Genomic DNA, 17,339 nt, shown 5'->3' on the forward strand with positions numbered 1-17,339 from the left:
AAACTCAAGAGAGATACTAGGACAATACAGGATTAAACTCCATATTAAATTCTGGGAACACTTTCTGTCCTTGTTGCACTTTGTATAAATTGACCCAAACCACCTGGGATGGCTGAAATCAAAGGCTGCAATTTCTCCCCAGGCTTGGAAACTTTTAAGAAACAAAAAAATTTAAACTAAAATAACAACTCACACTTTGGCTGCTGAGAATCCCACCAGCATGCTAATTCCTCTTCTGGGGAGGGAGGGAAATATACTGAAAACACAGCAGAAATTGATCTCTGCTTCCACAAAAGGGTAGTATAAATTTACCAGAGGGTTGTTCTGTCAAATCTCTTGAAACACACACAGACTAGGTTCTCCTAGAGGTGGGGAATAATCATTTTAGCAGTGTTTTGTTCAGATCCAACAGAATCAAGTCAGTAAGAGGCGGGAGGTCAAAGAGTGCAGAGGCCCCACATGCAACCCTGGCTCCTGCTGGAGCACTCCTTGTACAAACCCATTGCCCACCCAGATCTTCACATCCCACCTGTGCCAGTGGTGAAGCTCTCTGGAGAGGAGAGGATCATGTCAGGGAACATTTAACCTCACATTCTTACCTAAAGAATAATTCTTAACAGATGAGGACTTGGCATTTTCTAGCACAGCTGACAGAGCAGCATTTCTCCACAGGTTTGTCTGATACAGGGAAAATAACAAAGAGCAGAAGCAACAAGGGGTCTGTGATGGTTCCAACATCTCTTTTCAGGATCACAGGCTGGCATTTTTCTTCCAGCAAGCAGGAGATTCTGGTCTGCAATAGGACCAGCCCTAATTTCCATGGATTTCTTTGTACTGCCTGTCTGCTCTTGCTCCTACCAAAATATGCAGTGTGCCAAGCAGATTGTGGTTTTGGGGATTTTCTGTAGATTTGGCTTCCACAAGCCCAAGCACAATCTTATACAATGCTCCATAAAACAAAACAAAAGGTAGTATCTTAAAACAAACAAACAAAAAAATTAGCATCTTCTCTGCACACAGCCTGGCAAAGTCACACTTGGAGAGCCTTGGGAGGCACCTTCATTCACCAATCCAATCACAAATGGTTTTCCTGGATCTGGGACACACCTTTTCACATTTAACCTAATTGTGGCAGGACAGCAGCAGCTCAGACAAGGTGTTTGGCTGCACTTTTTATTTCTAACTGCAGTGAGTCCCTCATCTAGCAGTGGGTAAACAACCAGCAGCCAAAGCTGCTTGCACAAGAGGGATGTGCATGGCTGGGAGACAGCTAGCTCACATGTTTTAACAAGTGCTCTCAAAAAGAATGTTCCAGGCAGGGTTACACTTCTGCCTGAGCCTCCCAGAGCATCAGCTTCCCCTTGAACACTTGATAATCCTAATTTGGGACTCAGCAGAGGTAAACAGCATTTACCTTTGCAAGCAGGTGCTAAGCAAGCAATATGCTACTCCTGATTTCACAATTAAAAAGCAAAGTTCAGCACATTTTGTTTACAGTTACTATAAATAATAGCCTGGGGGGAGTGAAGAACTTTTGAGAGTAACTTATTTCCTATGTTCCATGACCTCAAACAAGCCTATGACATCCCTGCTTTGGGAACACAGATGATCCTCAAGCAAATTCCATGCAAATCTTAATCACACAACCAGTGAAGAAACCAAATCAGAAAATCCAGCATCCTCTAAAGCAGCAGTCTGAATACAACACATAGCCTGCAGTGGCTGCACTTTGCATCACCACTGACAAGTCAGGAGAACAAAAATATCTGGTCTAACTGCCCCAGGGTGACTCTCCTCCCTGCAAAAGCAACAACAAAAAATTAAATAATTGTTTTTAAAGTCACAGAATGTCCTCAGTTGGACGGGACCCACAAAGATGATGAAGTTTATCATGGATCTGCTTAGGGATCTGTTTTTCAGGTCAGCTTCTCTCTGAAAACTGATCCTCACTCCCTTACTGACAGCTTCTACCCAGGGAAAGACAAAAAAAGGTTAACTAAAGATTAATTGATTGCAAGTAGAAATGAACAGCCCATATGAAGAAAAAATGAAGGAATTTTCAGTGTCTGGCTAAAATAAATGTGAATACAAATCCAGGATTGTTCTGTTTTAAATAATATTTAACCAGCTCTGAGACTGAAATAACAATCCTGCCAGAAACAAAGAAAGTATTTTTCTTTTACACACGCAACTCCATCATTTTATAATCTGCAAAGCAGCAGCAAGTCAGCTCTAGTGTCACTTTCTATGGGTGGTATTCAAAAAACCTCAAAAACCACCTTTAAGGAGAGGAGCTGCCTGCATTACTGATTCTTATCAGCAGGACAGTTCAGAATTTAAATAACAACTGTGAACACCACCATGCAGTGTTACCCCATGATGTGGAGGCTGAAAGAGTGGCCAACCCTTGGAGCAGACCAGGATCTGACAATCTGCAGGAGAGGCTGGAGCTCAGTAGCAGTTCAGACAAGAAGTGCAGTCTTCATTCTGTCCTCCAGCATCACCTCTGGCATGTGCCTCCTGCTGTCCCTCCCAGCTGGGACACAGGAGCTCCCTCTTTTCTTCCTTTGCACCATCTTCATCAAGGGAACGCTTTTCCTCAGTTTCTTCACCTCCACCTCTCCTCAGAACAGTCACTGGTGTGGGACAGGGATGATCAGCTCCCTGGGAGGAGCTTGCTGCTGCCTCAGCACCACTGCAGCAGCAGGTTTGCAGCAAAGGCAGAGCTCACAGGAGCTCATGCTGCGCTCGCATAGATTTCTTGTCAATTCCTGGAGGGGCCAGGGGTCACAAAGCCAAACTGACAGCTTGCTGTTGCAGAGAAAACCCAAAGCTGCACTCAGGCAAAACCACACTGCCAGGTAAATTTTATTTATAAACATACAAACTCCTGAATAACTGTGCTGAAAGCACCAGGACCACAGGCCCCAAAGACAGATCAACACCTCTTTGAGTGTTACAAAGGACAACTGTTGCAAACATCATCCAAGTTTCTCTCCTCCTCCTTTGAAGGGAAAACACAGCTGTGTGTCAATTCCCCATGGCCAAGTTCTGCATGATCTGGTATCCTCCATCAGGAGACAAGTTGCTGGCTGAGCTTGGCTGTGCAGTGTTCAGAGCTCCTGGTCCAGCAGTTTTATTGTCACAGTGCTCAGCTGATGTGATTTAATGAGGATCATGATTTCATTCCTGCTAGGGAAGCTGACTATCTCCTCCAGATTGTAGGAGGAATACTTTACAAGGGACATGTAAAAATTGGGAAAAGCCAGAACCCATCTTCCCTCCAATATGACACCCTAAAGCAAACAGTCTCAATATCCTATGTTAAAATTATATTCTTTGCTATTGCTTTTTTGCATGTCCTTCCCATTACCTCCCAAAGATTAATTCCTATCAGGAAGATCCCTTATCTTCTTCTACTCCATCTGGAAACTGCCACAGCACAGTGGAGTTGGACTGTCCCCCACCCTGCCACAGCAGCTGGTATTTCCTGAACTGAATCCTGGCCTTTAGAAGCTGTAACCACCTCTGGTTGATCAGATCAGCTCACACCACTGGCGTGAAGTCAGTTTTTCTTTGCCTCTTTTTCTTCAAGAGGCCAGGAAACCTGAATGTGATATGGCTCTAGTTCTTCTGGAGTGACATAGTCTGGAGCATTGCCCATCAGGTCTCGTCCCCTGAAGGATTTTGGAAAGGCAATGACGTCCCGGATACTTGGAGCATCAACAATGAGAGAGATCAGCCTGTCAAGTCCTACAAGCAGAAAACAAATTGGTCAAACACTTGAGTTATGGCTCTGTATTACCTCCCCTGAGTCAGAAAAATCAGAAAGATTGAGGAGGTAATATCACTGAGCTTGAAGAAAAAGAGTGAAGCAAGTAATGGAGGAAAAAAATTAATCTCAGCTGGTAGCAGAGAAAGAGATTTGCCTCGAGAGCAGAAATGTCTACCAAAATAAAGCTTTTCAATATTGCAGGAAGCTCTGTAACACACTAAGGGCTGCAGGACACAGACAGCAAAGACAGCATAACGAAACTTCGGGCAGCTGAATGGCAGAACACTGGCAGGGCTCTGCTTTACAGCTCAGGGCTCTGCATCAACCAGTTTGGAAGGATTACAACTACCAAGAAGAATTCAAGAGGAACAAAAGGCTCTGGGTGACTGGATGGAGGAAAGTCAAACTGCAAGACCACAGGTTAAAAAAATACCTTCATTCTTTGTAGGCTTTTTTATTTTGGTGAGTGTAGGGAGGATGTTGTTGGTTGTTTGGGTTTTTTCCCCTCTTTCTTTAAACCATGAACTTGCATTGTTCTAGGGAAAAAACCAAACCCTGACATTTTCTGAATTAATGAGCAAAACAGGTGAGGAGAGAAGGGAAGTGAGATGGCAGCAGAGGGGAAGGGTGTGAAACACAAAGTGCCATTGCTGTCCCATGTCCCCAGGCAGGCAGCACAGGGATCCTGCTCTGGCTGCACAGGAATGGGAACAAAGCTGCCCCAACCTCACTGAATACAGGGTTTGCAGATCAGCAGCTAAGGACCATCCTTAGAGCCACCAATGTCCTTGCTTCAGACCTAAACCCCACTGTGACTCTGGGGAGGAACACCCCAACTTTCTGCTCTTGGTGACCAGACCTCTGTTTCTTTCCACAAAGCTGCTGCAGAGATGGAAGCACCAAGGCTTTTCCTAACAACCATGAGCCTTGTTCCCTGGATCTAGTATGAAAAAACAAAACAAAACAAAACAAAAAAAACCAATAAACCAACCAAACAAAAAATAAAAACAAACAAAAACAAAAAACAACCAAACAAACAAAAAAACCCCAAACAAACCAAACTGAAAAAACCCACTAAAGACCTGTATCTGTAGAGCTACAGATCACTTACCCAAAGCAATTCCTCCATGAGGTGGAGCTCCAAATTCCAAAGCCTCAATCAGATGGGAAAGCACCTCAGAGTCTTCCTGCAAAATTACATTAAGAGGTGTCACTGGACAAGCAATGCTCCTCCTATTAGCAACACAAGATGAAGGTACAATGAAATCATCCATTGCTCAGGGCTAGGAGTTACATCTTTATCTGAGAAGATGAGTGTTTCTTTCAGACTATGCAATTAATATTTCAATTAATCAGTGCTTTTAAATCTCCAAGAGATCATTAGAGGCATCTGTAGGTGTTACCTTCAGCACTTTCTCCAGCACAAAACGCTGCTGTTCTGCACTGTGAATTCTGATGGAGCCACCTCCAACCTCATTGCCATTCAGCACAAGGTCGTAGTGCTGGCTACGGACCTGCAGAGAGAGACAGGGACAGGCATCTTGGTGAGGCTGGGCCACAGCTGCACCTAAAAACAACCTGCACAGAGATGCCAAAGACACTGGGAATGAAGCCCTGGAACTCTGTAAAACTGCTCTCTCAAGGGTATATTGCAATTTAGGTATCAGTCCTGCTGGAGGCATGGGGTGCCTCTGACTGATGTGGGAGGAGAACAAATCCTTTTGAACAGTTTATCAAAGCTGAAGCAAATAAGATAGGTCAGAATGTAAGATTTCTGTTTCCTGTCAGCTCCTTTTGCTGGGGCACACGTGAATACTTGATATTTGCAGGACCAGGAAGCCATCTCTTCCAAAGACATACAAGATCATAGAATCACACAAGGGTTTGGGTTGGGAGGGACCTTGAAGATCCTCTAGTTCCAACCCTCTGCCATGGGCAGGGACACCTTCCACTATCCAAGATTGCCCCAAGCCCTGTCCAGCCTGGCCTTCAACACTGCCAGGGATGGGACAGCCACAGCTGCTCTTGGCAATCTGTGCCAGTGCCTCACAGGGAAGATTTTTATCCTAATGCCAATCTAAGTCTACACTCTTTCAGTTTAAAACCATTTCCCCTTGTCCTATCACTGCTTGCCCCTGCAAATATCCCTCTCCAGCTCTCTTGTAGCCTCTTTAGGCACTGGAAAGGACTCTAATGTTGCTCCTGAGCCTTCTCCAGGATGAACAACCTCAGGATGAACAACCTCCTTCTCCAGGATGTACAACCTCAGCTCCTTCAGCCTTTCCTCATAGCAGAAGTGCTCCAACCCTTTGATCATCTTAGCAGTCTCCTCTGGACTCATTCCAACATATCTACATCTTCCTTGTGCAGTCAGTCCCATGAAACATCTCTTTTTACACTAAACCCAGCTGCTGCTTGCCTGGTTTTCCATGTAAAAGAGCAAGCATGGCAGGCATGAAGTTGGTTACCTTTGTGGGATCAGAATACAGGAGGCTGACATCTGAAGGATGAGGGGCAGTGAAGGGGTGATGAGCAGATTCCAGCTCAGTGGGATTCTCAGCCTTGGGGAGGAAGAGGGGGAAATCCACCACCCAGAGGAAGTGAAAGGCTGTGGGATCACGGAGTGCCAGCCCAGCTGCCTCCAGGAGGTTGGCACTCAACAACCGCAAGGCTCCTAAGGCAGAGCACTGCAACAGAGAAGGGAGAGGTGAGCCAGGGTGATTCCACCATCAGGGAACTCACTCAAACACCCACCAGGCAGAGTGTTCCATGAAGAAAGTACCACAGACAGCATCAGCTGGAATGCATTGCTCCCTTGAACACTTTAGCCTTGTATCCTGAAATGTATCACCTTCCTGCTGAGGCAGCAGCAGCATCGGGGTTTGACAGACACCAAGTAAGGAGCTTGAAGTTCGTGTTTTTGCAGCTATTTCATCTTCAGAGCTTTCTTAGACTAACCTCCAGCTCCACACATGTGGATTAACTGGGGGACCACATGTAAGATCCACACTTTGCAGAAATGAAGGCACAGAAGAGAATGCAACAAAATGTTGGCTACCAAGCAGTGTGACACCTTATAATAAAACAATGCTTTGTTTTATTGCTTTATTTCTCTCTATTCTTGCCAGCAACATCTGCTGGCAAGAATAGAGAGAAGGGTAGAAACAGAATCTCTCACCATTGCTGCTAATAAGTCATGCACTTGTGGGAGACACAATTACCTAGTTGACCTCATTTTCCAATCTGTTTGATGCTTCAAAAATGAAGTTAAAAAAAAAGAAGGCACTGATTTGTTGCAGGGGTTTTTATATTTCAGGCTTCATTTCAGTTACAAGTCCTGCCCAGAATTTGACTGGGGGCCATAAAAGTAATAGGCACATTTCATGCTTTATCTGCTGTTGCTATAGCTGCCGTTCCAGAGAAACAGAAAATTAGATGATGACCTATTTTAATAATAAGAAGAATCAGACTGAGGTCAGATAACATCAAAACCATCATCAGCAACGTTCAACTCACAGAGCCACCCAAGAAATGCCTCCTACCACTTGCTTGTGTTCTCCAGCTGCCAGCAGCACCACATCACCCTCCTGCATGTTTAGCGCTTGGATGAGCTCTGACTGCTCCTTCTCACTGAGGAACTTGGTAAGCAGAGATTTCAAGCTTCCATCAGGTCTGCAGATAATTTCCATGATTTCCTGGAGAAAGGTTAAGGGTATGTTCAGTGCAGTGCTGCCCTCTCTTGACTTGAAGCATTACAGGCTCAGGCTCTGACTCTCAGCTATTAAAAACTGCTCTCCTACCTCCCTCTGCCTTTATCACACTTTGTCACTCACCCTTCCCAAAGCCTCAGGAGAGTTTCTGTCTCACCTGGTTAAACTGGGATTTTGCAGACTCCTTCAATGACCCCAAGTCTTTATTTGTCAGATACCTCTGGGGAAAGAGCAAGAGAAGACACAGCAAAGATCAGCTTGGGAAAAAACTGACTAGGTATCAAATCTACTGATTAAGCTGGTTCCAAACTTCTCAATTCTTTTGTTTCTAGTTCAAGTTCTTATGAAGGCTGTGGAACAGGAGAGGGTCCTTAGCACTGGGCTGGGTGTTTGGTCTGAGGGCTCCTTTCAGGAAGAAACCCCCCTAGATTTACTTTTCTTCCCCCCTCTCACAGATAAATGTATCTGGTCAGCAGGGTCAGATCACTGCCTCCAGCCTGCAGGAACAAGGTTACACTGCCACACTGTGGATGGGAAATGCAGAGCTCAAACTGGAGGGAGAACAGAGAAAAAACAACTGGGCTGACTCCTGCATGCAAAGCCATGCAGTAAATGAGGACCTGCATCAAGATCTTGATTTTTTTTTCATCTACTCCAGTGTTTAGGGTGGATCTCATCTAATGCCACTTTTGTATTGCTCTAACAAACACCTCTGTGCCCTCTCATGGGAAGCCACTAACTTGCACTTTGTGCTAAAATGAAAGGAATCCTAAGGGAAACCATGGCCAAGAAGTTCTCCTCCCCAGATATTACTCAGTATTTAGAGGATTTGTTTTTTCCATACTGCCCAAGCTACAAAGATGCCTACAGCCAGAATTAAATCTCTTTCCTTGCCAAAATGCAAGGCTGTGTCACAAGTCTTCCACATCTATTATAAACCTTGATTTTGGTCCATGACAAGACACAAATTGTACCCAAAAATGCAGCTAAAGCAAACAGGTGAAGGACATGGAACCACCTGACCCTTCTCTGCCTATCCCAGAGCTGTGCCATGCCCAGCCCCTAAACCAGGACAAATCTCCTGTCACAAGGCACAATTTATTATTGAGATGCACATCAAAAAGGTGATGGAAAGCAAGGTGAAACCCAAGAGGGTTCCCTATCCTCACGGGATCTTGCAGCTCTGTTGTTTTCCTCCTCTTCCTAAGGATAAAATACTCTTCCTGCTGCCTTACCATCCTAACACCACTCAGCCCCACCTAACATGCAGTACAACCAATCCCAAGCTCCCTTATGAACACCAGAAATAGCAAGGAACATTTCCATACCAACAAAGGAATTCAAATTAGCATTTTATTTATTCCACATAAGCCATAAACAGGATGTAAGGAGCATCACTTACCACTCCCTGAGGGATACAAATAGCTCTGATGGAGCCATGTGGGTAACTGAGGGCATTCTGCACAAAGTGAATGTTTGATCCTCGTAAAACCTCACTAATATCCACAATCTGACAAAGGAGAGAACACAGGAAAAAACACTGCTGGTAGGAATACAAAGCAAAAATTCCTGCAGCTGTCTTAACACCTTCCACACTATTCCCCTTTAGAAGCTTTTGCTCTTACAATAGCCAAGATGCATTGCTCCCTAGCACTACATCACTTTTAAAATAAAGTTTTATTAGAACATTATTTTTCCCAGACAGCTGATTAAATCCTCTCTTCTTCAGCAGACTGCACAAAGCAGCAACAATGGGACAGGAACCTTGGGTTAATTACAGCACTCAAAACTCCAGCCAACCATGTATCCATGATCCAAAGGTTATTAAAACACTGACTGAAAGGAAAAGCTGCAAGTTTCCAATGGGCAAACCCTCACCTTCATCCCAAAGCGAGTGTCTGGTTTATCAGTCCCATACTCAGCCAGTGCCTCCTCGTATGTCATGGAAGGGAAAGGAGTCATAATGGAGCCTCTTTCCTCAGGCCAGGAATGTTGCAGGAGGCCCTCTATGAGCCTCTGGATCCCAGCTTGATCTACAAACGACATCTCTATATCTATCTTAAAACAGAGAACAAGGCAGGGAATTCCACATTAGCTACAGGTTGTGCTTTCACAGTGCTACTTACTTGTGAGTACAAAGCCAGCAGAACAAGAAACAATACACAAAATGACATCACAGCATGACTGCATTAGGCCAGGAATGTGCTTAGGATCACCCTCCAGGCTGATGACTCAGCCAACAACCTCCTCAGAGAGTGAATGAGGTAACGATGACAAGGACACAGAAGCAGCCTTGAGTGAACCAGGCTAACTCAGCCTGGGATTTCAAGGCTGAGGAATGGGATGTCTGACCTAGCAGGACAGGAGGAGATTGTATCATCAAAGTAAAATCACTGCTGCAATGCAATTCCCACATCTGCACCTGGGGCACTGCAGCCAGCCAAGGACAGGAACCATGCACTCATCCCACACCACTTTCCAAGGCTGTGGCTGTGAAACACACACCAAAGCAGCACCAGACTAGCACAGACTAAGCCTCCAGAAGGGAAAACAGCTCTGAGCCACTTGGGTTGAGGGGCAGGGGCAAGGCAGCAGAGGCTGGGTATTACCTGGGTGAATTCTGGCTGCCTGTCAGGCCGTGACCCCTCGTCCCGGTAGCAGCGAGCGACCTGGAAGTACCTGCAGTGACACTGTGACTTAGATCATGATTTAAAGTATCCTCAACTCAACCGTGGCTATAGAACTGATCATACAAAGAGAAGGAAAAAAGAAGTACACCAGAGAGAGAGGGCTCTGTTCTCACAGCAGATGATCTTTGTTCCCATCCCTTCAAGAGAATGGAATCATAATGAGCAGTATCCATCTCCAGCCATATGTTCCAGAGGCACATGGAGGCTGCCAGGTGAGCTGTCCCCCAAGGGCAGCACACTCAACTCTTTATTCCCACTCCCACTCCACTCCAAGACTCTCCTAACAGCCATGTAAAGCTCTCAGACAAACCTGGCCTGCAGTTCACCATGTGAACAATTGTCTGTCTCCCTGTTCATCCATTTGATTTGGAGAAGTAAGCCCAATTAAAAGCTTTGCACTTGGGCATGCTGACATGCTTTTCCTTGTCTCAGTCATGCTCAACTGCCCAGCCTCAATTAATTCTGTAGGTTACTCCTGGAGCAGCTTTCATCACACATTAAATTTTCTGCCCTTCAGGAAGGCTTTGCTTCAGATCAGGCTTGTATTTAACACAGGAGTAAAGATTTCAGCTTTCCAGAAGATTACATTTCTCTGACTGTAAAATCTTAAATACTTAAGGATCCCTCTTCAAGACACAAATCCTTAGCAGTGAGGTTTTTTTGGGGAAGTTTCTAAACTTCACAGATAAAGCAATCAAACCCTAGACAGGACATGCAGAGAACAGGAGGCCAAGAAACTCTTACCTGTCCAGGCCTCCAACCATGAGGAGCTGCTTGAACTGCTGAGGACTCTGTGGCAGAGAGTAGAACTTGCCTGCTTCCCTCGAGGGCACAAGGAATTCTTTGGCTCCCTGGCATCAGAAAGAAAAATTACAGAGTTCAGCAAGTAAGTGGCCCCAATTCCTGACAGAACAAGGGGAAAGGACCTATTTCTCCCATTATGAAATCCCACATGTGAGGAAATGGCTGTTTGTCCATTACACTTCATATTTGTTAACCAACTTGGTCCAAAATATCTGAAAGGAGAATTCTCTACCTTCTTCTCTGAGACACTAATGCATAATAGACCATCCAAGACTGGGGTTTAAATGCAAGAACTCCAAGGTAGCTGCATCAACAATTCCTCAGCTACAGCTCTCTTCTCTCTGACTATTTTTGAAATGAAAGAAATGAATATAAGATCAGAAATTAAATTTACTTGAGTATGACCTCTACAATAGCCTAGTGGTTAAGAGATAAATGCTGACAAGACAGTGCTTTCAAGTTTTTTGGGTTTATAATCCCAGGGTAGACTTGCATTCAACATGTGCTCTACAGGGCAGAAGCTTATTTTGTTTGAAGGTTCAAAATTAAGACATGAGTTATCACCTCTCCCCTTTCTCTCCCTCTACTTTTAAAAGAATTTGTGGATGATATCAGAACTTTCATAAGCTGTTATTTAGCAAGGGAAAAGCAACGAATGCTGAGTGGCAACTGGAAATTATTCAGCCCTGACTGTGCAGCTGTAGGAGGCCAAAAGCATCACATACATACCCCTGGGGTTCTTTTAAACAGAGTTGGAGTTTCTACATCCACGAACCCTGGGGAACAAACACAGAATATGCTGAGACGAGGGAGAACTAACATGACAGAGTAGGCTAGAGTAGGGTTAGTCAGCAAAACAGGTCATGTAGCACACCATGGAGCCTCTCCAAAACGAACACACTTTTCTACTTCTAATAATTATTCCTGTAATGACAGATCTAAAGGCTCTGAGCTACTCTGATGTCCTGCCAGAACTGTTGATGACAGAGGACTCCAAACAGGCTGAAAATATGTTAATTCTCTATCTATTCTAAACCAAGCACTGATTTCCCAAAATGCATGTCCTGATTTTAAGAGAAGCAAAAGCCCTAAACAAAATCCATCCCTCAACGTGCCTCAACTGGGTGACCAAAAGAGGGCAACTACCTGAGTCTTTTCTCATTGGAAACAGCTAATTTGAAACAGGTTGCTCAGAGCTTCATCCAACTTGGCCTTGAACACATCCAGGGATGGGGCAGCCACAACTTTTGTGGGCAGCTCCTTCAGGCCTGACAACATCCCACTAAAGACCCCACCACAAGCAGACATGTCCTTATTAAGTGTGACCAGTTTGGAGCAGCAAGTTGGTTAGGAATCTCTGCCAGCATGAGGAAAAAGCAGCAGGGAGAGCTGGAATGTGTTGAGTTTGTGAGGGTCCCCAGGATGAGGTGAGAGATGAGAATCTGACTCCATGTTCTCAGAAGGCTGATTATATTATAGAATGCTACACTAAAACTATACTATAGAAAGGATACAGACAGAAGGCTTAACAAAAATGAGAATGAAAAACGCGTGACTGACTCCTCAGAGTCCAATACAGATGATGGTGATTGGTCACTAATTAGAAACAATTCACATGAAACCAATCAAACATGCACCTGTTGGTAAACAATCTCCAGCCACATTCCAAAGCAGCGAAACAGGGAGAAGCAAATGAGATAATATTGTTTTTTCTCTGAGGCTTCTCATTTTCCCAGGAGAAGCAATCCTGGCGAGGGGATTTTTCAGAAACCATGACAGTGACAGGAATGTCTGCTGCTCTAAGCAGCTCCCTCACCGTGGAGGTTGCAGAGGTACTCGCGCATCCTCATCACCACGCGGGAGCGCAGCCGCAGCGCCCACTGCAGCCGGGAGCTGCGCAGGTCCAGGTACCGATACTGCATCCGCAGCGCCTCGGACTTCTGGGGAGGAGAGAGGGCCAGGGTTAAGGACAAAATTCAAATTGCATGGCCAGTGAAGGGATCCCAAAGCCACGAGAAAAAGGAGAAGACACATAAAGGGATGGTGCTCGGTTGCCGCAATGCGCCTGTTATGCACGACCAACGCAAATATGGCAATGGCTTGGAAAAAAACCCAAACTGCCCACAAAAGCTGGGGCTGCCCCATCCCTGGAAGTGTTCAAGGCCAGGCTGGATGAAGCTCTGAGCAACCCTTGGAAAAGGATGATCTGTAAGGTTCCTTCCAACCCAAACTATTCTGGGATTCCACAAGTCAAATAAAACAGCCTCATTTCACCCAGTATAGCCCTATTTCTTTCACTCTTTCCTTTGCCATCAGTGCTTCCAGGAATCTGGCATCATTCAAGTCCTGATTTCTGCTTAGCTCTAATTGGAAATAAATCCTCCCAGCAAAAAAACAGCACCCCTGTTTTAAATACCATCATTCCTCCAAAGTGAAGTGGCGAGAACCACTCTCAGATATTTTGCCATCACCCTGGGCAAATTCCTAATTTAGTGAAAAGCCACCACTTTGATAAGAAAAACACAGACACCTTGATAAAATCCTTGATTTCAAAAGGCAGCTTCTTGCAGGGGTTTAGGATCTCTGCAGTCTCTGCCTTCACTTCAATATCCCCTGTTGGCATTTTCTAGAACAAAAAGGCAAAAAAAATTAAAACTCAAAACAGTTGGACAAAGGTATTTCACAGATGCTCAAAGGGAAAAAAAGAAGCAATGTAATTACCCTCCCTGCCTTCTAACACAGTGTATAAATCAGAGAGCTTCTCCCAAGGACAGATTTCTTCCAGGTTTCCCTTCTGCTCAGAGAAACACAAATCACCTCACCAAAGATGGTAGCTTCTTTCCCAGTAGCATACTGGTCAATAAACAGCAAAACCACACAGTGTAGGTTTCAGTGAGCATGAGCAGCACCAGCCCTTAATATCAGTCAAAAAAGGCAAATTATGAGGAAATTCTCAGAATTTCTGGTTCTAAACACCAGTTCTCAGAACTGGTCTTCTTTTGACTCCATCCCGAGGGAGGGCAGGCAGCTCCCCTCACGTAGCACAGCAAAGTTCACTTGATCCTTCAGGACTCTCACTATTTAAGAGGGGAAAGGACACACAGCCTTCCCAAAACAAAGAAATTAATAAAAGAAATAAAGGCATTGCTTGTAGCCTGAATTTTAAGTGGACATCTACAAGATGGAGCAAAAAGGAGTTATGCTTATAAACAGAGTCCTCCTTTTAGACCTGCCAGTTATATGTACAATCCAGAAGGATCAGTCCTGAAAGATCAATCCTGAAAGATCAGCCTACAGCTGATTACAATGGACAGCTGAGGAATGCAGAACATTAAAAAATTATCTAACCTCTGTTTCCTATACAGAGGAATTTCCTACAGCAGAATATTCCTATTCTGCTGAGAGACCAGCAGAATCTATAAACAGGTGGAACTTGACATGACAATATTTATTTTCAAGCAAAAGCAATTCCCACCACACTGTGAAAGCCTAGAAAATCCAGCATTATCCTTGCAAAGGGCTGGGATCCAGTTTAATTTGTGTGTGCCTGTAATGTGCTCTGAGATTCTCCCGTTATCTGACATAGCACTGATTTCACCTTACACTATCTGAGGATGGGCTGTCACACAAGCAGAACCTGACAATGCTCTGACACAAAGCCCACCATAATCCCACCATCCAGGGGTGTTTCCTTCAAGGAATAAAAACTCTGGGAGTCCCCCCTACCCCATCCTCACCGGATTCTCCTGCCCCTGGGGCCGAGGGGACACTGTCCCAGTGACTCTCAGCACAGACTCCAGCGGGGCGTTGGACAGCAGCTCCTTCACGTGGGAATGTGCCTGCAGGGAGAGGACACAGCCTCAGAGGAACTCAGAGAACAGGACAAAGGCACTGAGGCCAAGCACCTCAACCCAAAATCACTCTTAAGGCAGGGGGAACAGCACTGATGCTTCTGTTGCAGGGTCAGGTCAGGGCTCTCACAACACTGCAATCTACTTGTGAGTCAGAGCACTCAGTTTGGCAAAGTGGCTGCTGAAGCCAAGCTACCAAAGGAAAAATAAAAACACAGATTCATGTTTTGGTAGCACTTACCTCATCCTGAGGAATGATGACCTGGGTCAGGCCCTGGAAATCCCTCAAAACCAGAAACAGGCCTTGTCTGATCCATGAAAAGCACAAAAGGAAGAACATTTTATTCACAGATTTAGTAGTTTCTACTTTTTAAAGCATATGGCAACTGGCTACAATTTCAGTACCCTGCAACTCAAACGAAAGCATTTCCAAGTACTGAATTATGGACACTGTTCCAACACCTGAATCTAACCTGAACAATTTATTTCACATTGTGACCAGCCTCAGACAACATACAAATAACCAGGAGAAGCAGGATTTTAACTTGAGCTTTAATAAACAAGGAGAGGCAGGACTTTAACTTGAGTTTTCATGCATGCAGAGCTGGGATTCTGGACATGTGAATTTTCCTGCTGGGAAACATCATTCAGCTAGAAACAATTAAATGAGCAATAAAACTAAAGTTCACGTGGAATAAAAACAACAACAACAAAATCCAATCATAAGTCAAGAAGGGGAACACTCGTCCCATAAAAAGTTCCACGTGAACAATCCACACTGCCAGCCCCAGAACAATAAATCTTGATTTGTTCAAGCTGCAGCAGGGACAGCTGCCATTGTGCTTTATCCATCAAAAAACTGCCCAAAGGGACATGATCTGGTGTCTTTAAAAACAAGATCACCATGACCACACTGCAATAATCCTAACTCCTTTTCCTGGGTCCCCATCCACAGCTGCCCAAAGATGAGACACTCAGGACCTCCGAAAATCCTAAAAAGCCCATGCAGACCATCACTGGAGAGCAATGGTGGATGAAACGCAGCATAGAGTGGATGTGGCAAATAATCATCTCCATTTTCACCATGGTTTGCACCTACCTTTGATACTGAACCCATCCATACAGGGTCACCTTCTGTCCCACGTGAGCAGCACGCAGCTCTCCGCACGTGTTGGTCCGAGTGACAAAACTGTTGAAGTCTTAAATAAATAAAAATATATATACATATATATAATCTCTCATCGCTTTTACAGATGAGACAGAATAAATAGAGTTTTCCCTTCCAGTAAAATTTATATGTATATGGAGAAGTTACTTCCTATATAGATATGGACTAAGTTACTTTTTATCTAGGTCTGAACTAGATCTGGACTATGTTTATGTCATAAACATGAAATGAAGCTAGTCTAAATGTATTTTAAGCAGGGATTATTTATGTTTCTCAGTTCATAAGGATACTTGAACCATAGCCTTGCTGCAAACTGTTCCCTGCAAATTTTAGGAGCAAGAGAAGCGAAAGTCACAGATCAATCCTAAGGGGTGCTGACAATTCCACATTTAAATCTAGACTCATAGAATAGTTTTGGCTTCAAGGACCTTAAAGCTCATCTCATTCCAGCCCCCTGCCATGGGCAGGGACACCTTCCATTATCCCAGGCTGTTCAGAGCCCCAACCAGCCTGGCCTTGGACATTTCCAGGGATGTGGCAGCCACAGCTCCTCTGAGCAGGACCAGGACCTCACCACGCACACAGGGAAGAATTTCTTCAAAAATCCAACCCAAACCTGTACTCCTTCAGTTCAAAACCATTCCCCCTTGCCCTGCCACTGCAGTTCCTGGTGGTGACACAGCAGAACAGGGCTTAACAAACCAAACCAAGAATTTAACACACACGAAGGACACCCACCATGCAGGTGTAAATTTAATAGCTCCTGCCTAAAACAACTGGAAGAAGGCCTCAACCATGGTTACAGAAAGGTTTGCACAGACTCCCGTGTGCCTGTAATTACGGCCTAAATCATAGATCCAACACAACCACTTACACAATGTGCAAGAGGCTCAGCTTGCAAAGAGAAGCCTGAAAGATACCTTTACCTAGACATATATAAATAATTCTTCATGACCTTCATGACAGCCTTTAGAATTAAGAGAGATTTAGACAAGACACTTAATAAAGTGATACAGGGAAAATAACTCGTTATATTAATCGACTGTGTGAACTACCCTGAGCTGTATCCCGGGAGAAAAGGCACCCAAACCTCGAGGGGACAGGACCAGCGCTCCTCCTCACCTGGAGCCGCAGGTGCGGCGGCAGCGGCCGCCCGGTGCAGCGCTCGCACCAGCAGCCGGGGTAGCGCCATCCCCAGCCGCCCCTCAGCCTGAAACACGGGGAGGAGCGCCGCAGACCTGCGCGAAGTGAAAAACGTCAGCTCCGGAGGAGAAAAAGGGGAAAAAGTGAAACCACATCCGTCGCGGCCGCCTCCTTCCCTGAGCGCCGCCCGCCCCAAAG

General features: G+C 45.0%; 1 protein-coding gene across 1 annotated transcript; it reads right to left on the reverse strand.

Moving 5' to 3' along the window:
* Window positions 1-2,850: 2,850 nt before the first annotated feature.
* DARS2 (aspartyl-tRNA synthetase 2, mitochondrial) lies at window positions 2,851-17,321 on the reverse strand. Its single transcript, XM_030953201.1, has 17 exons — window positions 17,121-17,321; window positions 15,930-16,029; window positions 15,072-15,138; window positions 14,717-14,818; window positions 13,510-13,605; window positions 12,796-12,919; window positions 11,709-11,755; window positions 10,920-11,026; window positions 10,095-10,164; window positions 9,364-9,543; window positions 8,888-8,995; window positions 7,643-7,705; window positions 7,318-7,470; window positions 6,244-6,462; window positions 5,179-5,289; window positions 4,887-4,962; window positions 2,851-3,753 (listed from the first exon to the last, which is right to left on the reverse strand). The coding sequence occupies exons 1-17, from the start codon at window positions 17,188-17,190 to the stop codon at window positions 3,566-3,568; spliced, it is 1,881 nt and encodes a 626-aa protein (XP_030809061.1). The 5' UTR covers window positions 17,191-17,321; the 3' UTR covers window positions 2,851-3,565.
* Between the last annotated feature and the right edge of the window lie 18 nt (window positions 17,322-17,339).

Source organism: Camarhynchus parvulus, chromosome 8 (genome assembly GCF_901933205.1).
Source record: "Camarhynchus parvulus chromosome 8, STF_HiC, whole genome shotgun sequence".
Taxonomy (NCBI): domain Eukaryota; kingdom Metazoa; phylum Chordata; class Aves; order Passeriformes; family Thraupidae; genus Camarhynchus; species Camarhynchus parvulus.